This window comes from Hemitrygon akajei, chromosome 26 (assembly GCF_048418815.1).
Source record: "Hemitrygon akajei chromosome 26, sHemAka1.3, whole genome shotgun sequence".
Taxonomy (NCBI): Eukaryota; Metazoa; Chordata; class Chondrichthyes; order Myliobatiformes; family Dasyatidae; genus Hemitrygon; species Hemitrygon akajei.
Window position 1 is genome coordinate 29024528 of NC_133149.1, and position 27727 is coordinate 29052254.

At 39.6% G+C, this 27727-nt stretch overlaps 1 protein-coding gene across 2 annotated transcripts in view; it reads left to right on the plus strand.

The window, feature by feature from the left end:
• LOC140716822 (otoancorin-like) overlaps nt 1-27727 on the plus strand; it is a 105317-nt gene that overhangs the window by 53036 nt on the left and 24554 nt on the right. For both annotated transcript variants that reach the window (XM_073029753.1, XM_073029755.1), the window contains 4 exons: nt 9888-10026; nt 25373-25566; nt 25677-25770; nt 27341-27485. In XM_073029753.1, the coding sequence (XP_072885854.1) occupies nt 9888-10026; nt 25373-25566; nt 25677-25770; nt 27341-27485 (572 nt within the window). The remainder of the gene's footprint in view (nt 1-9887; nt 10027-25372; nt 25567-25676; nt 25771-27340; nt 27486-27727) is intronic.

Genomic DNA, 27727 nt, shown 5'->3' on the forward strand with positions numbered 1-27727 from the left:
TCACTGATTCAACCTGCAAGTTAACCTTTAGGGAAATCTGCACGAGAACTTCCAAGTCCCTTTGCACCTCTGATCTTTGAATTATCTCCCCAATTATAAAACAGTCTATGCCGTTATTCTTTCTACCAAAGTGCATGACCGTACACTTCCCTTTTCCATTTGCTACTTCTTTGCCCATTCTCCTAATCTGTCTGGGTCCTTCTGCAGGCTCCCTGCTTTCTCAATATTAACTGCCCCTCCACCTATCTTCATATCATCCGCAAACTTTGCAACAAAGCCATCATTTCCATTATCCCAATCATTGACTATAATGTGAAAAGAAGCAGTCGCAATACAGACCCCTGCGGAACATCACTATTTATCAGCAGCTAACTAGCAAAGGCCTCCTTTATTCCCCCTCTTTACCCCCTGCCATTTAACCAGTCTTTTATCCATGCTAGTATCTTTCCAGTAATACCATGGGCTCTTATCTTGTTAAGCAGCCTCAGGTGTGGCACCTTGTCAAAAGCCCTCTGAAAATCCAAGTTAACAATATCCAATGACTCACCTTTGTCCATCCTGCTTGTTATTTTCTCAAAAAATTCCAACAGATTTGTCAGGCAAGATTTCCCTTAAAGTAAACTGTGCTGACTTTGGCTTATTTTATTATGATCCTCCAAGTATTCCGAAACCTCATCCTTAACAGTGGACCCCAACATCTTCCCAACCACTGAGGTCAGGCTAACTGGCTGATAAATTTCCTTTCTTCTGCCTCCCTCCCTTCTTAAAGAGTGGAGTGACATTTGCAATTTCCCAGTCCTCTGGAACCATTCCCAAATTATGTTTCTTAAAAAGATCATAACCTATGTCTCCACATTCTCTTCAGCCACCTCTTTGAGAACCCTGCAGTAGGGTCCATCTGGCCCAATTGACTCATCTACCTTCAGACCTTTCAGCTTACCAATCACTTTCTCCTCAGCAAGAGCAACTACGTCCACTTCTGCACCCCGACACTCTCAAATTTCTGGCAGACTGCTTGTGTCTTCTGCAGTGAAGACTAACGCAAAATACTTACTAAGTTCACCCACCATTTCTTTGTCACTTGAAGTGATAGAATTTAGTATTGAATTTGAACAGAGAAAGCAAAAGGTGATGTATTGTCCCTCAAGTTTATGCTGGGTTTTGTTGTAATAGTGCAGGAGGCATTATCCTCTCTGAGGATCATCACTTTGTCATGGTGGAAAGGCTGGTGAGTGTCTGAGATCTCTAGAATAGAGCTGTCTGGAGTTTTGCCATCTGGCACTTAGTTCCTGGTAGGGTCTCCCATGGCAATAAGGTCAAGGGGAAAGTCCCTGACAAAGAGCAATCCAACCAGGACCTCAACGGCGGAGCTGGTGGAGGATGATGACACATCACAACAACAGTGGTGAAGGCGGAGGAAGGCTGCAGCAGTGAAAGGTCCCCAGTCATCTTGCACTCCGTGCCACTGGACCCTGACCCCAATTTGTCAAGGTCCGTGTAGAGGCTACTTGTGCATCAGCCTTCCCCTGTTAAATAAAGTCAGATACAGGTATTTTCTGTTAAGGGAATCCACCCCAACCTCCAGGATTATGCAATGTAGTGATCAGCAGGTGGTGGAGGAGGCAGGATTATGAAGACTGGCCCACAGTACATCAGAATATGTTAGTCTTGGATCAGCCATCTGAAGATCCACTAAGAGACAACCCCTTCGGCAAACATCCTACTCGACTCAAGTGATTGCACTATTAAAAACACAAAATGCTGGCAGAACTCAGCAGGCCAGACAGCATCTATGGGAGGAGATAGTGACGACGTTTCAGGCCGAAACCCTTCATCAGGAGTGAAGTAACATGGGATGGTCGAGGGGGGATAAGAAGTGGGGGGAGGGATGAAGTAGAGAGCTGGGAAGTGATAGGCTGGAGGGAAATGGGCTAGGAGGAAGGTGGAGAATTATGGGAAATAATAGAGAAAGAAAGGTAGGGCTGGGGGGAGAGATTATAGTGAGGGGGGAAAAAGAGAGAGATATTGAACCAGACTAAAATTATAGATAGGGATGGGGTAAGGGGGGGCAGGGGTATCAACAGAGGCTGATTCCAGCATCTGCAGATTCATTCATGTCGCCTTTGAATTCACTACTGCGAAGCCTCTTCCAGTGATGCCTACACTGAAGAAGTTCAGATCTTCTCTCCGATGGGAGTTCAGTGAGAGCCTCTCTCTCTGCTCCCAACCTTCTATTTCTTCGTTATTCTTTTTCAACTCACAGACCTCTGTTGATACCCCTGCCCCCCTACCCCATCCCTATCTATAATTTTAGTCTGGTTCTATATCTCTCTCTTTTTCCCCCCTCACAACAATCTCCCCCCAGCCCTACCTTTCTTTCTCTTTTATTTCCCATAATTCTCCACCTTCCCCCTAGCCCATTTCCCTCCAGCCTATCACTTCCCAGCTCTCTACTTCATCCCTCCCCCCACTTCTTATCCCCCCCCCCCCCCTCGACCATCCCATGCTACTTCACTCCTGATGAAGGGTTTCGGCCCGAAACGTTGTCACTATATCCTCCCACAGATGCTGTCTGGCCTGCTGAGTTCTGCCAGCATTTTGTGTTTTTAATTTATTTCCAGCATCTGCAGATTCACTCGTGTTGCCATTGATTGCACTATTACTTGTGCAGTAGGTTGCAGACAGATAAGTTACATTGAGAACGTGCTGGAGAAACAAAATGGCCAGCAATCTGAGTCCCCGCTGCATCTTGAAAGCAGAGAATGGCCAATCAAAGCGATAGCCAGTTTGCATTTGATTTTATTTTCATTATAGAGGTGATTACATTGTGAGCCCCAAATGTAGTACAATAAATTGGAACAAGTGCAAGTGAATCACCTCTTTGCTTGGGGGCACAGTTTTGGGAAGAAAAGAGTTTAAAGGACAGTTGTTATATCTTCTTTAGTTGCATGAAAAAATGTCGTATGTCAGGGAATGGTTGGTGGCAATGGAAAGTGGAACAAAGAGTTGCAAAGGGAACGGTATAATAAAATAATGAAGGACGAAGTAATCTAATTGAATGTTGTGGAAACTATAGAGTATCAACCTTTGAGTGTGGAGACTAGTGGGGTGGAAGGTGAAGATAAGAGGAATCTTATCTTTGCTCTATCCAGGAGGAGAGGGCATGTGATCAATAGTAAGGGAAATAGATGAGACACAGTCAAGGGTCTGCCATTATTGGTGTAGGGTATCCATGTGTTAGGAAGGCTGGAAACAATTCATTACCCTGAGGTGGAGATGCCATGATGCGGAATAGAGTGCGATGAACCATGTGGAGGTGAAAATAGGGTGGACTTTGACAGCAAAAGTGATGAAAAATTCTGTATGTGCAGGAGTCAACATCGATGCACCAGAAACGGTTGAGAGATACTGAAAAAATATTTAATTGAATGGGGGGGGCATCTGTAACTAGGGGGCAAGTTTTCAGAATTGTCAGTCACCTCTTTCAGAAAAAGATGAAAAGGAATCTCTTCAACAGAGAATCTTGAATATTTGGAATTTTCTACCCTGGAGGACTGTAGAGGCAAAATCATTGAGTTTATTCAAAAGGGTGATTGATAGATATTTAAAATACAAGGGAGTCATAGCTTATGGTAAAATGGTGGAAGTGTAATGCGAAGGTTAAGATTAGGTCAGCTATGATCTTGTTCAATGGAAATGTTTAGAGTCTCAATGGTCTATTCCCATTCCTCTTTCTTACATATTTATGATGTCCTATCTTGATGAGAGAAAAGCATCATCTGCTATTCTCAAATTGAATAGGATGTACTACGTTTGGAAGAGCCTGAGGTGAATCAATTGATATTCATTGTCTCCATTTGAAAGGGGTTATGAGCGGTGATTCCACAGACTGGTTAGTCTGGTTCATCACTATAATGTTTAAAGCCTTGATATTTTTTCAAACCTATGCAGATTAATTTTGTCTTTAAACATAACATAGCTGACTCCAAAATGTATCCTGGGATCAAAAGTTCTGAGATATATTGATGAGATAACTCAATATGTGACAAGCAACCAACAGCAAGTGTCCACCATGACACTGGAGAATCAGAGGCTGAAAGGTGACCTGATATTTAACATTACAAGAAGCATACATAAGATAGAAAGCCAGAGTTTTTGGCTTTCAAATATGTCAAATATTTGAGGTTAAAGCTTTTAAGGACAGAAGAATGTTTAAAGGAGACTCATGAGGTCTTTTTTTTCCCCACACTGAGCATGGCAGGTGCCTAGAACATGCTGCCATGGGAGTGGTGAAAGCAGATAAAATATGTTTAAGAGGCATTTGGACAGGCACATGGACAGGCACATGAACAGTCAGGGAATTGGGGGACAAGTGCAGGCAGAAGTAATTAGATTGGATTGGCATAATGGTTGCACGGACATCAGTGTTCTAACAGCAAATACATGGAATTACCTGCCTGCTTATGATAATTAGACTGTGCCTTGAACAGAAAATAACTACAGCAAAATGTTAGGTGAGGTTTCAAACGAATTGTTGGCATTCATTTCCAGAAATAAAGATGTTTATTTATCCTGAACCATGAATTGTTGGCTGCCAACGCCTTTGGTTCCTACAAGATGTAGCCTATAAAGTAATTGATGGCAGAGGAGGGGAAGTGAGGAAGTGAAGGCTCACTTTATGCCATGTCAGTTGTTTGCACGCCAGCTACAATAATTATCAGCAGGGTCCAAGCTACACGAATGTTGCTGAATGCCCCTCACAGACTTTGCTTCATGGCCTGCACCACTGAGAGGACAGGAGGGAAGCAAGGAAAATTACCAGAGTCATTTTTTGTCAGATTTATTTTTGTTCTTTGTCAGACCTATGTATGCTCACAGTAAAATCCCACCTGTTGTTTCTCAACTGAACCCTAAAAGAGCACACTGCATTTACCACTTCATATTCTCAACTTCTCAACTGTGGCCTTTTCACATATGACTGACAAGTACTTGTATCAATAAATATTTACATTTGATACTGTCCATCAGCCAGGAGACAGGATCAAATTTTATTTCATCAGATTTGATGTCAAGTTTTGCAGTGGAAGACAAGAATTCTTTGCTTCGGCACCTGATTGACCACAAACACTACACATAATATGTACATTGCTGAATATTTATACCCAATCAGGTGCAGGTTTAACATTTTACAAAAGGCATGAGGCCATAATGAAGATCAGGTTGCCTCACAGCCTGTGAGCTTTAATTTGGTTGCAATGTAACTGATTAACAAAGTGCAAGATTAATTTACAAAAAATATAAAAATTAAAACAAGCTACTCTCTTCCCAGATTGTATTATCAAGTGTTGAATGCCAGTCCTGAGAGCCTCTGTGCATCTGAACATCAACATCTGCTTTTTTGGCTGCTATTCAAACCAATACAATTCACTGCACATCAATCAAAGAGATCAAAATCAGATAACAATATTACAGCAACATTCTTTTTCGTTCTATAAAATACATCATACAGATTTATTAATAGTAATACATAATAATGATTGACCACTATTTTTAAGCATGATATACAGCTAGCTCTATTGAAAACTCTCCTGTCAAAGATGTGGAACATCCTACGCATGATACAATTCCACAGAATAGTGATGTGGTTTTTGATAAGTTTCTTTTTATTTTTTGATTTATGCCTCAAAGGAGGTTTGCCTTAGGACCTCTGAAATGAATCAGTGTTTGCTTTGAGAATTAGAATACACCAGCCTAATGTAGTATTACTGAAGCATGATATGGTGCATTGTTCAATTAATGTTAGACTACATCAGATCCATCACTTCTTTTTCCAATGGCATTTAAGGTGATTTAGTTTTAACCTTGAATTTACACCTGTGCTAGGATGCACAGCAGTCATTAAAATTGTTTCCATAGCAACTAAGAATGACAACAATCTGGAATCAGTTAATAAAAGAATGAAATAACACATTGTACTCTCTCATCACCATTGGAGGTAGAAAATAGCACGGAATTTCAATGATTTTCGTACAAGAAAGCAGGTAGCAAGCTACTGCAGGCTAACATCCAGTAGGCAGAGTACATGTGTGTTATTTCCAATTTATATTTTAGAATCAACAGATTTCAATTCATAAAAGGTTTCACTATATAGATGTCTTGAAATTTAGCCTCTGGAAAATTGATCATGTTCACCTATGTGGAATAATAAATATATCGGCCAATTATAAAAGAGGAAAATAACATTGTACAGTTTTAAATTTAAGTCGTTATCATAGTGAAACAGGGGTTCCCACCCTTTTTTTATGCCTTGTATCCCAGGTTGGAAACCCATGTCATTTAAAGTATAAAGAAGTTGCCAGGGATTTAAATGTTGTTCAGTCCCTCCCCTTTTATTCTAACAGATGATGAAAATATGTAAATTAATGTGTAAATGTGAGCTCACATGATGTGGAGGTGAAATTGCTCTAGGACAGTGGTGCAAAGCAAACAATAATAAATCTGCATATGCTTGTCATAAGAAAAGCCAAAAGTAGATTAACATAGCAAGAAGGAGTTCCAGAAAAGAAAGACATGACATATAAAGTCTCTTCACTATTATTCCACAACGTAATCTGAAGGCCAAAGAATGTATAAAAGGGAGATCATAAAGCTAAGGTAAAAGTCTGAAAATTTCTTAGCATAATGCTGAGAAAAAAAGAGCAATGCAGTTGAAAATTGGCTTAATGCACAGTAGAATTATAGTTATCAGATTTCTGGGTGTCTTAGCTCCTGTCAGAAAATTATATATATTCTGGTAGAATTTTTCTTTGCCCTGCAACTCCTAATTGCCATAAAACATCCCCAAGTGACATTAACAGTCGAGTAAAATTTCATTTCCAGTGAGATTTTTGCCTTGCTAATCTGACAAGCAGATTTCATTAGTGTGCTTTTTAAAGGGCTAACACTTGAATTGTTTTCTTCTTCCCTATTGGCATTGTGACCTCAGATTCTGCCTCACAAAAACTTGATTACTTTGCTGGGAAGTCAAGGTCACAGTCACACCCGGATCCCGCATCTTGTGACCATTCCAGATCGTTGCTGCTGATCACTAATTTACAATTTACTGCTGATCAGTGCATTAGAAAAATCCCTCCCTCCTCCAGACATCATATGCTAGGAGAAGATACTTCATCCACTCTTTCTTCACCACTCAGGAGCAGTATTTGTAGATTGGATTCCCATCCTTACAGAGACTTCCTTGGCAATAAGATTCTTCTTTTAATTCCATATTTATTGGGATTTAAATTCACCAGCTGCAACAATGTCTTTCAAACATGTCTCTAAATAAATGTTCCATTAAACTAATCATTATGCTCAATTTCCTTGTTTTCATGAGCTGCAAAGGTGGTTCAGAGGCAGGGCCTCAGTTTGAGCTGCTTGAGACCTATTTGTTTACTATGACTGCCAGGTGTTGAGTAAATTGGGAAGTGCACACCCGCAAAAGTTAAGGCCATGAGTAGACCCGAGCACATTCGACCCAATAGGAACACAGGAAGAGAATATTTAGATCATCTAGTCTCCCCAGCCTATTTTGCCACTTCCGTCTGTCTGTACCTTTCTTAAATAATCAAAAGACAGGTACAAACTTTTCAATCTAAAAGGATGCATCAAAGCCAAAGGAATTTTGAATTTTTGAACTTCAGCTAAACCACAACCTTGTTGTTTTTCTACCACCACAGACACCCAATTTCTCTCCCTTTCTTCACCTTTCCCACCCTAACTTCTTTCCCCATATGGTTCCATCTATCATTTCGGAACCTCTGAACGTCATACTGCCAACCATTCTATTTTCCTCTCAAACCTGATGCAGATTTTCAACCCGAAACATTGATCTATAGCTTTTATCTCTACAGATGCTGCTCGACCCACTGATTTCTTCCAGCATTCTATTTTCTGTTCATAAAACTTTGGGATGATAATGCAATGTTCTCATTTGTCCTAAAACTCTGGGTTGGAAATAATCTGGCCCTTGGGATTTGGCAGCTCTGGATATCATTACTTTTCATTGCTATCAATTTATTTATTTTAATTTGAGTCAGTTCTCAATTAAAATGTGTTTTCATGCAATAACAGGGTTGGAGTTTTTTTTTCCTTAGTGTTAAAGTAACAAGGTCAGCGCGTGGCCAATACCTCTGACACCCACTCACCCATTCTACCCCTGAGCTCCCCATTGAGCTCATTTGGGGATCCAGAACATGGCTAAGCTGAGGAGCCAGACTCAGTTTGGGATACAAGCGGTACCTCCTTTCACTTGAATATGGTCAGTGACCTTCATTGTAAAGGTAAATGTGGGTGACACAGTAGTGTATCACATCATGTGTTTGTCCCACAGATCCAACAACATCTAGTGCATGACATCTGGAGTTTGCAATAGTTATTGAATTAGCTGATCCAAAGTAATCAAAAGAATATTTCTCCTTCCAAAAATGTTATTGCCTTCTATCTTAACATGTTTTCATGCAGAATTGCTGCTCAGTTTTTGTAATAAACACTAGAATTGGTTGTCAACACAAAATAAACAGTAACTTCTTTCCCCAGGATGGGAATGTTTAATATAGAAAACATAATAATAGAATTGAGGACATTCTAAAGTCATTTTTAATATACACTCAGTGGCCATTTTATTAGGTACACCTACTCATTAATGCAAATATCTAATCAGCCAATTATGTGGCAGCAACTCAATGCATAAAAACATTCAGACATGGTCAAGAGGCTTAAGAAGTTGTTCAGACCAAATATCAGAATGGGGAAGAAATGTAATCTAAGTGATTTTGACTATCGAGATGGGGTGGTTTGAGTATCTCAGAAACTGTTGATCTCCTGGGATTTTCATGCACAACAGTCTCTAGAGTTTACAGAGAATGATGCACAAAACAAGCAAAAAAAGTGCAGTGAGTGGCTGTTTTGTGAGCGAAAATGCCTTGTTAATGAGAGAGGTCAGAGGAGAAGCCAGACTGGTCTGAGCTGACAGGAAGGCAACAGTAACTGAAATACATTCAATAGTGGTGTACTCATCAAAACTTGAAGTGGATGGGCTAGATTCGCTGAAGAACATACCGGCTTCTACTCTTGTACATAATAAAATGGCCACTGAATGAATAATCCATTTCCTTCAAGCATTAATTTTCCTTTTGCATCTATAACAAGAAAATACTTATTGCAGCCTAACTAACATGCTTAAACTCAAATAGTTAAAATGAAGCAATATCTGTTTTCTCTGAATATTTTTGGATCTTTTTAAAAATGTGTTTAAAGATTTCTTTGAACAGTGTATGTTTAAAATATAGCCATTTTCACAATATTCGGCTGTGTCTGATAGTGCCTCTGTGAATGTATGATGCTGAGATGCATCCTAGGATGCACTAGGACACAATATCAGTAATGTAATCTGAGATCATCAGGTGTTTTTAGTCTTTCAACATCTGACAATCACACCTAGGCGACCCAGCCAGGGTTGATCAGGCCCCGGCTTGGGTCCCAGCAACATTCGTCTACGGCTCACTCCTCTTCAGCTCTTTATAAAGGCTGTGATCCCCACTTCAACAATGGTCTGTTTGAATTCAGTCTCTTGTAAATCTACTTCAGTTTGAAGCCAGAAAGCTCTATATGGAGATTCAGTCCTCTTGATCTTCTTCTTCATCTTAAAATGGGCCACTTGTTAAAGCTAATTTGATTCTACTTCAGTTTTGTGGGTTCTGAGGCAGCTAAGACCATGTCGCTTCTGGAGATTGTACTCTTTATAGTCATCTGACATTATCCTTCCTTCCTTGATGTTTATTATTTTGTAAAACACCTTTTCTTCTACTTTAAGAGTGATATGTAAGTACATAAATTATGTTTTTCAGGAATATTTTGGATCTGAAGAAAATTCCACAGTCTCTGTGCTCCAGTATCGTTGAGCTGATAAGCCAGGCTAACTTGTCAATGCTGCCCACAAATTCGGAAAGAAGTATAAGTCTTTTCAAGTACGCCAAGGATTGTCTGGTAAGTGTCAGGGAAGTTATGGAACTCAAATATCAGCACCACGAAAGATGATGAAGGAACAAGATACTAAAAGCTTTTTTAAGTATATAAAGGGTAAAAGAGAATTGAGAGTAGATATAGGACCAATAGAAAATGACGCTGGAGATACTGTAATGAGAGATGCAGAGATGGCAGAGGAACTGAATGCGTATTTTGTATCAGTCTTCACAGTGGAAGACATCTGCAGTATAGCAGACATTCATGAGTGTCAAGGAAGTGAAGTATGTGCAGTGAAAATTACAACTGAGAAGGTGCTCAGGAAGCTTAATGGTCTGAGGGTGGATAAATCTCCTGGACCTGATGGAAATTCTGAAGTAAGTAGCTGGAGAGATTGCAGAGGCATTAACAATGATCTTTCAAGAACCAATAGAGTCTGGCATTGTACTGAATGACTGGACAACTGCAAATGTTACTCCAATATTTAAGAAGGGTGGGAGGCAGCAGAAAGGAAATTATAGACCTGTTAGCCTGACATCAGTGGTTGGCAAGTTGCTGGAATTAATTGTTAGGGATGAGATTACGGAGTACCTGGAGACACACAACAAGATAGGCCAATGCCAGCATGGTTTCCTGAAAGGAAAATCCTGCCTGACAAACTTACTGCAATTTATTGAGGAAATTACAAGCAGGGTAGACAAAAGAAATGTAGTAGACGTGGTGTACTTGGATTTTCAGAAGGCCTTTGACAAGGTGCCACACATGAGGTTGCTTAGCAAGATAAAAGCCCATGAAATTACAGGGGAGTTACTAGCATGGGTGGAGCATTGGCTGATCAGCAGAAAACAGGGAGCCGGAATAAAGGGATCCTATTTTGGCTGGCTGCCAGTTACCAGTGGAGTTCCACAGATGTTGGTGTTGGGACTGCTGCTTTTTACAATGTATGTCAATGATTTGGACTATTGGATTAATAGATTTGTGGCTAAATTTGTCGATGATACAAAGATAGGTGGAGGAGCGGGTAGTGTTGAGGAAACAGAAAACCTGCAGAGACTTAAATAGTTTAGGGGACTGGGCAAAGAAGTGGCAAATGAAATACAATGTTGGACAGTGGTATGGTCATGCACTTTGGTGGAAGAACTAAAGGGACAGATTAGATGGGGAGAGAATTCAAAATGCAAAGATGCAAAGGGACTTGGGAGTCCTTGCGCAGGATACCCTAAAGGAAACCAGCTTGAGTTGGTTGTGAAGAAGGCAAATGCAATGTTGGCATTCATTTCTAGAGGTATAGAATATAAGAGCAGGGATGTGATGTTGAGGCTCTATAAGACACTCGTGAAACCACACTTGGAGTATTGTGTGCAGTTTTGGCCTCCTTATTTTAGAAAGGATATACTGACATTGGAGAAGGTTCAGAGAAGATCAATGAGAATGATTCAAGGAATGAAAGGTTTACCATATGAGGAATGTCTGGCCGCTCTTCAACTCTATTCCCTGGAGTTCAGGAGAATGAAGGGGGATCTCATAGAAACATTCCAAATGTTAAAAGGCCTGAACAGATTAGATATGGCAAAGTTATTTGCCATGGTAGGGGAGTCTAGAACAAGAGGGCACAAATTCAGGATTGAAGGATGTCCATTTAGAACAGAGATGCAGAGAAATTACTTTAGTCAGAGGGTGATAAATCTGTGGAATTTGTTGCCACAAGCGGCTGTAGAAGCCAAGTCACTGGGTGCATTTAAGGCAGAGATAGATAGATTCCTGATTAGCCAGGGCATCAAAGGGTATGGGGAGAAGGCAGGGGAGTGGGAATGACTGGAAGAATTGGATCGGCCCATGAATGGCCTACTTCTGCTCCTATTTCTTATGGTCTAACTCAACGATCATGGGTGCATCTATGGAGGGAAATGGGTAGTTGACTGTTTGGGCCAAGATACTTCATCTGGACTGGGATTTCTCCAGATTTAAGGGGTAGCCATAGGCACCCACAGGGACACCAGCTATGCCTACATTTTTGTTGGCCATGTAGAACAGTCTTCCATGGTGATGCTCCCCAACTCTTCCTACGTTACATTGATGCGTTGCTGCTTCTTCATGCACTCATACTAAGTTCATCAATTTCATCACCATTGCCTCCAACTTCCACCCTGCCCTTAAATTCATTTTGTCCATTTCTGACACCTCCTTCCCCTTTCTCGATCTCTCTGTTTCCATCTCTGGAGCCAAGCTCCCTACATTTGATAACCTACCGATTCCCACAGATATCTTAACTAAACCTCTTCCCACCCTATCTCCTGTAAAAATGCTATTCCCTTTCTCAGTTCCTTCGCCTCCACTGCATCTGTTCCCAGGATGATACCTTCCTTTCAAGGGCATTAGGGGTGCCTTCCTTCTTCAAAGAATGGGCTTTTCCTTCCTCCACCATTGATGCTATCCTCACCCCATCTTCCCACTGCCCTTAGCATACCTCCTCATAAGCCTCCACATTCAACACATCATTTTCCACAATTTCTGCCATCTTCAATGGGATCCTACCTCCACCACCCCCCACTCTCTGCTTTCCACAGGGATTGCTTCCTCCTTAATAACCTTGCCCATTCTTCTGCCCCACTAATCTCACTTCCTGACACATAACCCTGTAACTGACTGAAATGCTTCACGTGCCCATTTATCTCCCCCTTTATCTTCATTCGGAGCCCCTAACAGTCCTTCCAGGTGAGGCAACACTTCACCTACGAATCTGTTGGAACTGTCTACTGTATCCGGTGCCCCAGTGTGGCCTCCTCTACTTTGCTGTAACCCAAAGTAAATTGGGGGCCATTTCATCCAGCACCTCTGCTCTATCTGCCCAGCTATTTTAATTCCTATCCCCATATCCATTCTGAATTGTCAGGCTATGGTCTTCTCTTTTGGCACAATGAGGCCTCCCTCAGGTTGGAGGAGTAACACCTCATATTCCGTCCGGATTGCCTCCAACCTGATGACATGATTTCTTCTTTCAGTAAGAATTTCCCTCCTTCCCTCTTCTTCTATTCTTCTAAAGTGTCATCTGTTCATTCATTTCCACAGATGCTGCTGTATCTGCTGAGTTCCTCCAGCATCTTGTGTGTTGCTCTGGATTTCTCATTTGCTTGGGATTTTTAGTGGTGTGTGTGTATGTATATTTATTTATGGAAATATATATTTAAAACACATCCATCACTTTCAGTTTTTTTTTCTAATTTAGTCATTGTTAAGGTAACAGTGGTTGAAGAAGAGCACTCATTTGCTTCTTTTTTGTGTATCCTTGGACTTCCAAATAGAACATTCAAGTCAATTCACAAACTTTAACCTTCCTCTATAATTTTCAAACTTGTTTTTAGGATTTTGTAAATCTCAAGTACACTCTATAGTTCATTCTATGAAGAAGACATGCACCTTACATCCTTCTTGGCCCAGTATCAAATACCCTTCCCCTCTCAGTTCAATCCCAAATTAAATGACTTCAGTTCCACCTCCAACCTTACTTCATGCAACGATAGTCAGAATAAATTCCTTTGCTAAACTCTGCAATACATATATAACCTATGCTAACATCACTTGCAGCTAAAGTATCTGTGCATTTGTGGAAGATTTTCTCACCAAAAGATTGATTTTTAAATTATAGAGTGGGGATTAGCAAAAGGCAGATTCCAACAGTGTCTCTTGTTTGTAAATAAGAAATTGGCAGACAATGAGGTGAAGCATAAAATATCCCATATGTGAGAAAATCAGTTTCAGCTGTTCCACCTTGGATTGAAAGTAGCCCTATCAAATACATCCTTGCACTATCAACATGTCATCTGCTCTAATCCCTCTGCTCCACTGGTTCTCACGATTAGAGTGTCACTACTTTTAGAAAGGGTGATAAGTAGATTTCAAAAGTATAAACCATGCTCTGAAGATATTCTTCAACCCATGTTAAACTTATAAGAGCACTAATGGCCTGGAAAGTTAGAGTGGGTTTGAAGAGGTGGTACTTCATGAATTAGTTAAGATAAGAACTGGATGAACATATTGGACTACTAGCAACTGCTTTAAATTGATTGATTGACCTCTGGATAAAAGTGTTGCTGCTAAACAAATACAGATAAGGATCTAGTAATGCTATTTGAAAAGTCAATTTGTGAAGATTTAGTCAGAATTGCATTGTAGATTTTATCAGTCCAGTAGAAGGACCTTAGACCTTATCTATAGGTGTTACTGATTTGCTGCATCTTCTCAGGGATTGTTGTTAAGAGCTGAAATGGTCTACATCTGCTTGAAGATCACAAATTGGACTGTATTTAAAACTTTTCATTAGCTGTGTCTTTTAATGCTGATTTTTCAAGATCACTGCATATTAGTGCAATATTTGAAATGTAGCCCAAAGTTTCTATTCAGAAATGCCAAAGACAGATGGATCATTTGCTAAATAATATGTGCCAAACTGAACAAGTTAAACAGTATCCATCTGGAGATGTTTCAGTTTTGAAATGTGGAATTGCTGATTTCTGGACTGTATTAATTATAGTAAATATTCCATTAAAAAGGCTGTCAGTCTTTGCATTTCATTATCACTTACTTTGGCATGACCTGACTTGGAGTGATAATGTTGGTAAATAACGTACAGTGAGAGTGAGATCGGTGGACGATGGGTTGAGTATTCTGACTGGGGTTATATAATTCTGGAAAGACAAGAGAGAGAAAATCCAGAAGGTGAGAAATGTATATCTGTTTCTGAGATGCTCTCATTTTATTTCTAATGTTTGAGGTGGAATGAACATCAATGAATGTCATAGAAGGACGCCTTGGCCAGTTAGTAGTTTAATTGTTCACTGTAAATTGTCCTGTAATTAAGCTAGGATTGCTGGGCGATCCAACTCGTTATGTTGGAAGGGCCTAATCCACACGCTATTTCTAAATAAATAATATAAATATCTTTCCTCGTGGCTTTCATTCTTTGGCCCATATAAGCATAACTTATCATCTGAGACAAAAGATCAAATACATGACAGTTGTGAGTTTACATATGGTCACTTGATTTCTCATTTTTATGGTTCTCTGTAGGTTTGGAACAGCTCTTCCCACCTTGGCTTGGTTTGGTCATTCCTTGGCATGAAGGAATGTAAATCAGTAACAATCTGCTCCTATCTCCTGGCCATATTTGGTTTTGCTCAGAGCAACATACTTAAATGGTTTTGATGTGAATTGTTCAGGATGCAAATAGGGAACAGAAGGTGACAGTCAAAGAAAACAGTAAACACAAAATAATTTCATCACATGATTTTCTTTCTTGGCATCTCAACAAATGATTTAAATTTAAAAGGAAATTAAAGACGGAACAGTTTCAAAGAGAGAAGAGCAGAGAATTAATATTTCATGATAGGTACATAAAATATGAAATTGAGTGAGAATTCCAGGTTGAGGAGTTATTATCTTAAATTTGTCCTCTTACTGGAATACTAATTAATGCATCATTGATAAGTCATGCATTTACTTTCTGGGTTTGGTATACAGGTGGGCTCAAAATTCAGCAGAATTGCTGATTAAAAGGGACCTAAAGTCTGGAAAATGAATTACTCGTGTGATAGCTCCTTGTGTTTCTCTTGTGTGATTTTAAAGCTTTATTAATAAGTTCTGTGTGTTGTTTGTCCGTCGTTTCCGACCATATTTGTCTGTACAGCTCATGGAGCTACACGGAGAAAAACCTGTGCAGGAGGAGTTTTATAGTGAAAAAGCCGTTGCACTGGGGCAGTTCCACTCTCTCGGCCTCAATGGTATGAAAAATCATCATGGCTGGAGATTTCCTTGGCTGCAGTGGATAGCCATGGGCCTTTTGTGCCTTAGCATGCTCTTCGCTCTCCATGGAGCATTGTAGCACCACCTTCTTGGCCGTTAGATCTCGTAGTTGATCTCATCTGCCCAGTCCGTCGGAACTGGCTTTGCATGTGGGGGTATACATATTCCTAACTCACTGGGGTTGGAGGTTCCCGGCTACCCTCATGTGGTTTAGCCCACCTGTTGAAGCGGTGTACCAGGGTGTGGCTACTGTTACTTGGAGCCACAGGTGAGAGCTGGGTGGCAGATGGGGACCAAAGGTTGACAAGCTGCCCCCGGGCGGAGCATGACAAGCTTGCCACCAGGGATATTAGCCCTCCCTGGACACCCCATACACCCCATAATATTCAGCAAGTATGAAGCCTTATACAAAAATAATAGTCATGTGAACTATAAGAATGATGCACATTTAATGCCAAGCCACCAGACACGCTGGTGTCCCAGGACAAAAAAGTATTGATTTAATCAATGTGGAAAATAGAACTGATATCTGACTGGAGAAAATGCAAAGAATTTTTAGATAAGAACAGTATCATGCTTGATTGCAATATCCTCTATTGTCAAACAGCTTGATAATGCACATGAAATTATCCACCTGAGATGCTGGATCATTCTATTTCATGCTATTTAAAATAACCCGACAAATCTCTTTACAAACTGATGGAGTGAATCTTGTTGGTTGGATTTGATGGCTTGCATCAGAATCAGAATCAGAATTAGTTTAATATCACTAACATAGGTTGTGAAATTTGTTAACTGCAGCAGCAGCAGTACAATGCAATACATGATAAATATAGAAGAAAAAACTGAATTACAGTGAATATATATGTACATTAAATAGTTAAAATAAGTGGTACAACAACAGAAATTTAAAAAGTAGTGAGGTAGTGTTCTTGGGTTCAATGTCCATTCAGAAATCAGATGGCAGAGGAGCAGAAGCTGTTCCTGAATCACTGAGTGTATGCCTTCAGGCTTTCATACCTCCTTCCTGATGGTAACAATGAGAAGAGGGCATGTCCTGGGTTGTGGAGGTCCTTAATGATGGATGCCGAACTTCCTTGGGCACCGCTCCATGAAGATGTCTTGGATACTACGGAGGCTAGTACCCATGATGGAGCCAATTTTACCACTCTCTGCAGTTTACTTTGATCCTGTGCAGTAGCTCCCAACATACCAAACACCCACCCCCCAATACCAGACAGTGATGCAGCCAGTCAGAATGCTCTCCACGGTACATCTGTAGAAGTTTTCGAATGTTTTGGGTGATAAACCAAATCTCCTCAAACTCCTAATGAAATGCAGCCACTGTCTTAGCTTCTTCAACACATTGCACACTTAGACAGAGATATAATGTAAAGATTTTTACTCCTTATGTATGTGAAGGATTTAAGGAATGAAGTCAATTCATTTCAATTCAATTTATAGCTGCATCGATATGTTGGGACCAGGTTAGATCCGTAAAGCTATTGACACCCAGGAATTTGAAATAGCTCATTCTCTCCACTTCCAATCCCTCCATGAGGATTGGTTTGTGTTTTCTTGTCTTATCCTTTCTAAAGTCCACAATCAGCTCTTTGGTTTTACTAATATTGAATGAAAGGTTATTGCTGCAACACCACTCAACTAGCTGGTATATCTTGCTCCTGTACACCCAGCACTCAGCATTCAGAAAGTTAAACTTCCATAAGTTGAAGCAGAATGTGAGATTTAGTGTCATGAGGTGCCGCATTAATCGCTGAAACAACACATGGTTCAGTAAAATAGATCTGACTCCTTATAGATTTCAGTTCATGGTCTGTAGATTAGGAGGCAAAGGGGAAGGAAAGATTGATTGGAAGAGGACACCAGCAGAAATGACAGCAGAGCAGCAATGGTTGGAGATTCTGGAAGCAATTCGGAAGGCGCAGGATAGATACATCCCAAAAAAGAAGTATTCTAAAGGCAGGATGACACAACCATGGCTGACAAGGGAAGTCAATGCTAACATAAAAGCAAAAGAGAGGGCATATAATAGAGCAAAAATTAGTCGGAAGTTAGAGGATTGGGAAAATTTTAAAAACCATCAGAAGGCAACTAAAAACCCATAAGGTGGAAAAAGATGAAATATGAAGGTAAGCTAGCCAAAAATACCAAAGAGGATACCAAAAGTTTTTTCAGATATTTCACAAGTAAAGGAGAGGCAAGAGTAGATATTGAACACTGAAAAATGTTGCCGGAGAGGTAGTAATGGGGGCCAAGGATAGGACAAACAAATTGAATAAGTATTTTGCATTAATCTTCACTGTGGAAGACACTAGCAGTATGCCGGATGTTCAAGGGTGTCAGGGGGCAGAAGTGAGTGGAGTTGCTGTTACTAAGGAGGAGGTGCTGGGGAAACTGAAAGGTCAGAAGGTAGATAGGTCACCTGGACCAGATGGACTACACCCCTGAGTTCGGAATGAGGTAGCTAAAAGATTGTGAAGGCAGTAGTAATGATCTTTCAATAATCAATAGGTTCTTGAATGGTCTAGGAGGACTGGTAAATTGCAAATGTCACTCCACTTTTCAAGAAGGGAGGAAGGCAGAAGAAAGCAAATTATAAGCCAGTTAGCCTGACCTCAGTAGTTGGGAAGATGTTTGAATTGGTTGTTAAGTTAGAATTCTTTGAGAAGTAGAGGGACAAAGGAGAATCAGTAGATGTTGTGTACTTGGATTTTCAGCAGATCTTCGACAAGGTGCCACACATGAGACTGCTTAACAAGATAAGAGCCCATGGTACTATAGGAAAAACACTAGCATAGATAGAGCTTTGGCCGTTGGCAGGAGGCAAAGAGTGGGAATAAAGTGAGCCTTTTCTGGTTGACTGCCAGTGACTAGTGGTAATCCACAGGGGTTTGTATTGGGACTGATTCTTTTTACGTTGTACGTCAATGATTTAGAGGATGGAATTGATGGCTTTGTGGCCAAGTTTGCAGACGATATGAAAATAGGTGGAGGTGTTGAGGAAGCTGAGAAGGACTTGGATAGATTAGGAGAATGGGCAAGGAAGTTGCAAACAAAATACAGTGTCGGGAACTGTATGGTCATGCACTTTGGTAGAAGGAATAAAAACATAGACTATTTTCAAACTGGAGAGAAAGTTAAAAAATCCAAGGTGCAGAGTGACTTGGGAGTCCTCTTGCAGGATTCCGTAAAGGTTAATTTGCAGTCTGAGTTGGTGGTGAGGAAGACAAATGCACTGTCAGTATTCATTTCGAGAGGATGAGAATATAAAAGTAAGGATGTAATGCTGAAGCATTATAAGGCACTGGTGAGGCCTCAAGGTGTATTGTGAACAGTTTGGGCTCCTTATTCATGAAGGGATGTTCTGATATTGGAGGAGGTTCAGAGGAGATTCACGAGAATGATCCTGGGAATGAAGGAGTTGTCACATGAGAAGCGATTGATGGCTCTGGGCCTGTACTTGCTGGAAATTCGAAGAATGTAGGAGGAGCTTATTGAAACCTATTAAATGTTGAATGATCACGATACATTAGATGTGGAGAGAATGTTTTGTATGGTGGGGAAGTCTAAGAACAGAGGGCACAGCCACAGAATAGAGTGATGTCCATTTAGAATGAAGATGAGGAGGAATTTCTTTAACCAGAGGGGGGTGAATCTGAGGAATTCATTGCCAAAGGTGGCTGTAGAGGCCAGGTTATCAGGTGTATTTAAGGCAGAGGTTGATAGGTTCTTGATTGGTCAGAGCCTGAAAGGTTATGGGTGGAAGGCAGGAGAATGGGGCTGAGAGGGAAATGGATTGGCCATGATGAAATGGTGGAGTAGACTCGATGGGCCAAATGGCCTAATTCTGCTCCTGTGTCTTATGGTCTTATGGTCTAAGTTTTCTTTTAATTATTTTGCTTGCTTCAATTAAATATTTTAAGTACTGCTAAGTGCCTATTAATGTCTGATTAATGCCTACTAATTTCAAAGACCTTTGACTATTTATTACAGTTTTATTTGTTCTTAACAGTTATGTTTGTCAGAGACATTTAAAAATTAGTAAAATGCCTCATAGCTTTAATGGAGCAAAGCTGTTGTTTTCACTTATGCCAAAGAATGTTGGGCATAGGATGTTGTCTCCCACCGCCTGGTCACTGTCTATGACTTGCTACCTTAAGGCTAAAGTCAGTGAAATCAGTCCTTTGCATCCAGTCTGGGCAGGTGTGGTCCAGCAATTCATATGTAGGCAAATGATGTACAGCATTACTAATATCTCAGTACAATATGCAGGGATTTACTAGAGATTATTTTAGCATCATCATCACAAAAATCTGTTTCAGTAATTTGTACTATTTCTTGAAATTGAACAATTTGCTTTTGTGAAACCGCGGAGCCACCTTTTGTTGCTGAGTGAACAAAGTGCTGAATTTGATTCATCTGTTGTGAAAATCTTGGGAAATCCATGGATCAGTCTGGATAGCAGAAGAGAAAAAAAACATAAAATGGCCAGAAGCTCTGGCACTTTCACAACAGGCAGAGATGGTCCAAATGGCCATCTAGTGCATGGTATTATTCCATTATAAAGTAGTAATCAAAGAGAAAATAAAACTCTTTTCTCCTGCTAACAACATTATATCTGAAGATTGTGTAATGTAATAACACAAAGGATATTAACATACATTGTAATAGAAAATTGACTTGGTTGGGAGCACAAATTTCCAATGGAATCTAACAGGAGGTAAAATGTAAATTATATTCTTGAATTGTTGTCCTCCATTATGTCACCATCAAACCTTACAATCTATTCTCTACTGCTTTAGCATATAAAGTCACCATTAATGAGTAGAAAATCACCAGTCAGCAGAGATAAATATTAAAAATCACAGCTATTCACTTCTGTGATCAGTTCATTAACAAATTAGTTTCCCACAAAACTCCAGAAACAAAAACCCGGTTGCTTTAACAAGCTACTGAATTTCACACTGCTGAGAATAATTTATTCCCTTCAAAAAATCTTCACAAATTCAGGATGGGGTGTTTGGAAATCTTCAGTGAGCAATCTGCTGCTTCTAATCTTTTATTTAACAGTTTAGGATTGGGGCAGGACAAATGTTTTAATTTGTGACAGCAATCCTTCACATTAGAATAAATATAAGCTGAAAGTCAAGTTTTAGAGTGAACTTGAACAAATAACTCTTTGGCTTACGTGGTTCATTTTTGACTTTACAATAAATATTGCATCACCTTTGTTCTCACACCTTAATTAACTCTGTGGGCATTGTTAATGGTTCCATTGCTCTGCATCTGATTTAAATTAAAAATGATGCATAACCAACAAATTATGAGCATGTGTTTTACATGTCACATTGCAAAAACTATTAATGAATCATGCTGATTTTTGAAAAACAAAACAGATAACCAATGATGTCCATGGTACGCAAGACCCCTGCTAATTTAGAAGGAAAATAATTAACTAAATATCACAAACACAGCTGCAAGGATTCTTGGACTTGTTGCATTTATGCTAAATCTGAAATGGAAAGAGGTTCTTACTGAAGTAATAGGATACAGAGACAACTGAGCAGTGGTGCAGATTGTGGAACTGCTGCCTCACAGCTGTGGCGATCTGAGTTCAGTCCTGACCTTTGGCACGCCATGAATGCATTCTGCATGTGGGTTTCCGCTAAGTGCACCGATTTCCTCAAACATCTCAAATGCACGTGCATTGGCCAGTATAAATTTGTTCCCATCTGTAGGTATCTGTAGGGAACTGATGGAAATGCAAGAGGAATAAAAATGGATTGATGTTGGATTAGTGCAAATGGGTGTTTAGTACTTGAGGTGGGTTTGATAGATGGAAGGAGGCAGAAACCTCAATCTATTTTTTATGCAGTTTGATTCCATATATTACACTGGACAACAAATTTTCTCAAAAGTGTTGCTTCCTCAGATGTATTTTTTCGTTTATGATAGACCATTGAAGTTGAACTCAAATATAATGTTGGACTGCTTGTATCACACAGGAATTTGGAGAAACAAGAAAGCAACTTTTATTGAATATAATGCATTTAATTGCATATCAGTGCTGACACTTTGCATAGTTCAACTAACCTAAATATGTTTTGTTGATGATTTTCATTTGTACTCAGTGTCTGAGGCTGTTCACTTAAGTGTCCAACAATAATCAGCCAGCATTGATGGATTCCAGTTGCCCTGATACCATTTTTCTATGACCGCAATGACCTGGTGAAACTTTTCACCAAGCTCGCCACTGATAGTGCCAAGATTTGCAGGGAAGAAGTCTAAATGGAAATGCAGAAAATGAATCTTTAGTGACATGTTGCACTTGATGGTTTTGAAGCACATTGTCAACTAGCTTCTCATAGTTTGGTGCTCTATAGTTACCAAGAAAATTTTCAACAACATCCTTGAACCTTCCATGTGATTTTCTCCAGTTCCAGTAGAAGTTCTTTGAATTGCCTGTCATTGATTTGTGGACCAACAAAAATGCCTTCCTTAATCTTGGCATCAGTTATTCTGAATTGAATTATGAATTGAAATAACAAATATAGGCCATTTTAAAAAATGGGGTGTGATAGGGAAATTTTATGATTATTTTCATGATCAGCAGACCAAATCCCATAAGATACACCCAAATGTATTCAGAAAGCAAAACTTTTGTTGTACAGTGTCATAGAACATAGCACAGTATAGCAGTACACCAGTCCTTCAGCCTATGGTGTCTGTGCCAAGCACCATGACACATTAAATTAATCCCTTCTGTTTTGCACATGACCCATATCCTTTCATTCCCTGCATCATCTACCTATATAAAACCTTCTTCAATGCCATTACTGTTTCTCTTCCCATTACCGACCTCGGCAATACATTCTGGACAGCTCCCACTCTCTGTGTAAAAATGAAAACTTACCCCACACATCCCCTTTCAAATTTCCCCCCTCACCGTAAATATATGCCCTCCAGTAGTCAACATTTCTGCCCTGGGAAAAAGATCCTGGCTGTCCATATTATCTATGCCCCTCATAATTTTATGAACTTTATTAGGCATTTGCTTTGATAAATGTCATCTTATCTGATTCTTTTGTAGTTAGATCACTAAATACGATATAATCTTCCTATTGCTCTTAGTTCATAATAAGACTTTATTTCTCATAATAAACAATGACCATTCAATAGGGGAAAACACAAGGGACCTTTTTCAGAATAGATTTGATATGGAAAGGCCATTTGTAACTCATTCCTGCCACAAATTGCCCCTGTGATGTATTGCTCTCAATTCTATTTTTACCAGCATTCCATGTGGGATTTAAGTAACCTTTGTGTTATTCCCAGTTGAGAGCTGGATAATGTACTAAATCCCCATCAGTTCAGTTCCTCGCAAATCGTGGAAACAATCACAGCATGACAAATCCCTCAGGATAGTCAAAACTTGTTCAAAAGGATGAAAAATATTGATTTCAAAGTTAGAAATGAAAATCGATTTTCTGATTTGGCTTTATCTGCTGCAGAGTCAAAACTAGGGCTGAAAATGAATGGCTTGGCAGTTTTAATTGGACTTGCTGTGTCAATGGTTCTCAAGCCGTGCGGTCCAGTTCCTGGTGTGCTATCACACATCATTCAGTTCCTGATCTATGCCACCTGTCTCTCCTGAACCTGATCCATATTCTCCAGGTGCCAGTATCATAGCCTCACTTGCTTTATTTCTAACTCTCAATGTTCATTTGCAAAAATGCTGAAAGTAAGAAACGAAAATGCCACAATTGTGAACCCAAAGTTTATAAAGGATTTGAAAGGAATTTTTCCACAGTGCTTCAAAGGCCTGCTCACTGCTCATAACCACAATGGCAGCACAGTGGGGCAGCCAGTAGAGGTGCTGTCTCATACTGTTAGAGATCTGAATTCAATCTCCAATCTTCGTGCCGTCCATGTGGAACTTGTACATTCTCCCTGTTACCATTTGAGGTTCACCCAGGTCGTCCTATTTCTTCACACGTTCCAAAGTCGTGTGGATTGGTGAACTAATCAGTCACTGTAAATTCTGCCTAGTGACTGGATGAGTGACAGAATTTGGGAAAATTGATGTGAATCTTGAGAGAATGAAATAATGAGTTAGATGCAGGATCATTGTAATTGGATGTCAATGGTCTTGATAGTCTGAGGAAGCACTTTCATTCTGTATGATTCTATGACATTGTGAACAGTTGCTCAGGCTCATATAAAATTAATGTGGGAGTAAGCCAAATCATTTTTTAGAACCCCCTCCCATTAGTTTAGACGCGATTAAATTCAACAGGTAACTTGCCGAGTAACTCCAAACAGTGCAGTTTCTCAAAAGAATCAAAATTGACACACTTCTCTAAAAGAGGTGAGTGAGCATTGTGTTAGGTGTTTGGAGATTCTTTAATAGTCTATCTCATGGGAGTTTGGAAACTAGATTAAAAATCTAGTGAGCATGATAGGTACAAAAAATAGAAGCTATGATAGAAGCCTGGCAGAGTGGCACAGCTGATGGAACTAATATCTCAAGCATTGCAAGTTCAATCCTGACTCCTGGCACAGCTTGTGTGGAGCTGCCACATCTACCTTCAGTCCCTATGGGTTTCCTCTGTGTCCTCCAGTTCCCTCCCACATTTCAAAGATATACAGGTTGATTGGTTAATTACCGTAACCATTGTAATGTGCAGGTAAGTGGTAAAATCTGTGGTGAATTGGATTGGAATGTGGGGAGTATATCATAAGATTATAGTAGGATTAGAGTAAATGGTTAGCACAGGTTTGTTGGGCAGATGGACTTTTTTCCGTTCCTTGTCACTCTATGATCAAATACTTCTAAGCAGTGTTTTGTGTTCCTTGAATTTTGGAGCAGTTCCCAGTACATTAAATAAGATTTAATTTAATCAATATTGGAATAAAAATATGATCAAATTCAAAGTATAAAATTTAAAATTTATCATCAAAGGATTATTCAACTCTCCGTAATGTGAGATTTTGGTTTACATACTCCTTGTGGTGTTTATCTCCAGAACATAGGAATGAAAGTGGAGCTTCAAGGAGTGCATTAGGATGCCCCCTGGCATGAGAAGATTTGGTAAATAAGTTAAAAAATGGCTTTTCCAGTAGCTAATGGTCAGAAATGCAAGGTTACAAGGCTGCAAGACTTTGTATTAGAAACAAAAGCAACTTTTAAAACAGAGAGTTATGAGCTGCACTTGAAGCAGAGGCTCAGTCAATATTAATGTTAGACAGATGGACGGAAAAAATGGTTGAACAATGTGGCGATTAGACAGGAAATGTAATTAGATGCATTTACTCATATGACTTGTACTCACTGCCAGTATCTAGTTAGGCCAGACTGCCAGTTTCATAATGTAACCTCTCTGCTTCCTTGATACAAAAGATTAAAGCCAAAGAATATTTAAGATTAACTTTATTTGTTATATGTACAAAGGCAAAATTTGTGATGTTTGAATTTTATGTAACAAAAAAACTTGATTGATGATTTGCTATGTGACTTATTTGCTGGTTTTATTTTCTTCTTTGTCAACAGAAATTTACTGCTTCTTCATTGACTGAGGAGCAAGGCACCAACTTGGGATCTCTGGTCTGTGAATTCAATAATCAAGACTTTAAAGACTTGAACAACACGGTCTTCCTTGCAATAATTCCTCAACTGCGCCAATGTGGACGATTCAGTGAAGAGAAGAAAAATGCTCTCAGAGAAAAGATCTTGAAAGCCTTTCCGTAAGCAGAGTTAGCTTTTAGTTAGATAAGATGTTGTCAGTGTTTGGCAAGCTACTTGTTTATGGCAACTTTGAATGTGATATCAACATAAAGTATTTTCTTTAATCTAGATCTATCTCAAGCTGGACAGTGGATGAATTGATTCTGTTAGGTGACTTGCTGACAGTTCTCAAGCATGATGATTTTAAAAAGATTCCCGATGATGTAAGTAGACTCTAGAAATGGTCTCACCGGAGCTATGATTCCTCTGATACATGTATTATAGATATAGCCACAGGGTTGAATAGCAAAAATCTGGCTTTTCTTAGGTGTAACATTTCATTTGGTAGAAGTTATGAAAACTACTGAAAAAGCTTCAAGAAGTCAGAAAAGTGAAGTTGGGCACCATGGTAACGTAGTAGTTAGCACGACGCAATTACACCTTGGGACGTTTCCGAGTGCAGAGTTCAATTCTGGCTCATTCTGTAAGGAGTCCCTATGGAATGTAAGGGTTTTCCCTGGGTGCTCTCATTTCCTCCCACAGTCCTAAGTCATACTGGGTAGGTTAATTAGTCATTGTAAATTGTACCGTGACTAAATTGGGGTTGTAGGGTTGCTGGGGCGGCATGGCCCGCTGTATTGCTAAATAAATAAATATATAAAAGCAAACTACAATATGATTACAATGTGAATAATGTTGAATCTTCAACCCACTGTCCTCCCATTGGGTATGGCTTCCAGTTGGGAATGTGGAATTGGTGAGTTTACCCACATTGGCATGTCATGACCAGTCATGAGGAAAAGATATTTAATTGGTTCTCATGCCTGTGAGCAGAAAACAACAATTTGTACTTTTCTAATGACTTTAGTTTTGAAAGAGATGCCAAGGTACTTCATTCAAACAAAACGTTGCAAAATAAGCTATGAAGCCACAGAAAAATAGAATATGAAAAAGCAACAGTGTGGTCTGGGAGGTGCAACACATATACAGTACGTGGAAAGGACATCATGGTCTCACATCTAGTAAACCTTTCATTGAAAAAAAGGATGGAAGTAATGTTTAGCTTTGTAACTGCTTCACAGTTGCCTTGTGGTTGGACACAAGACATAGCATCATCAAGCTTCCCCATTGACCTTTAACATGGGGTCATTGTTGCTGCATTTTCTGCCTCCACTTAAAATTGTTTTTTTTTTAAGTGTTTCTTGTTTACAAAAATGAGTGCAGCACTTTCAATATGATCAAATAATTTTAATGTAACCTCATTTGATTTTCCTTTCTGTCCAATAATTCAGCTACCATGCTAACCAGCAGTAGTATATCAGGTCTGCAGCTCCAGTGACCCAAGCGTTGACTGGGTGGGTCTTGCACATTCCCCATGTGATCACATGGATTTCTTCAGGACATCCTAGTTTCCTCCATCATCTGAAAAACAAGTGGGTTGGTAGGTAAATTGGCCACTGTAAAATGACCAGTGTGTAGGTGAATGGAAGAATCTGAGGGAGTTGATAGAAATGTAGGAAGTATAAAACAGCATGTGCATAGAATAAGTGTAAGGGGTTGCTGTGGCCTCATTAGGTCAATAAGTCAATCTCCATGTTCTGTCACTCTTTAATCCTTTGACTCTGATCTCCATGATTACTGTGTCTCCCAGGCTTTATCTACAGTAAATCTCCATTTCCTGATGATGTCCAATTATTTTATCTGCATGTACATGTAATATTTTCATGTGTCATCAAATACCTATACTTTATTGTTAAAATGCATTTTAATTGTAATACTTGACATCTTCTTTAGGATGACATAAAAATAGCCCTTGAGCAGATCCTCTCCTCTCACAAGCCTGCCAAGAACGTTCCTTCTGATCAATTTTCTTCACTTTATCGGAAGATCTTCGATATCCTCAATAAGCCAAAGTCCAACATGAAAAAGCGATCAATAAGTAAGTTACAATAACAAACAACCAAATAAATAAGTTGTGCAAAAGAGGAATAGTGAGGTGGTATTCATGGGTTCACTGCCTATTCAGAAATCTGATGAGTGAAGGGAAGAAACTGCTTCTAAAACATTGAGTGTGGGTCACCAGGCTTCTGTACCTTCTCCCTGATGGAAGTAATGAGAAGAGGACATGTCCCAGATGGTGATGGTCCTTAATGATAAATGCCTCCATTTGAAGGTGCCTTC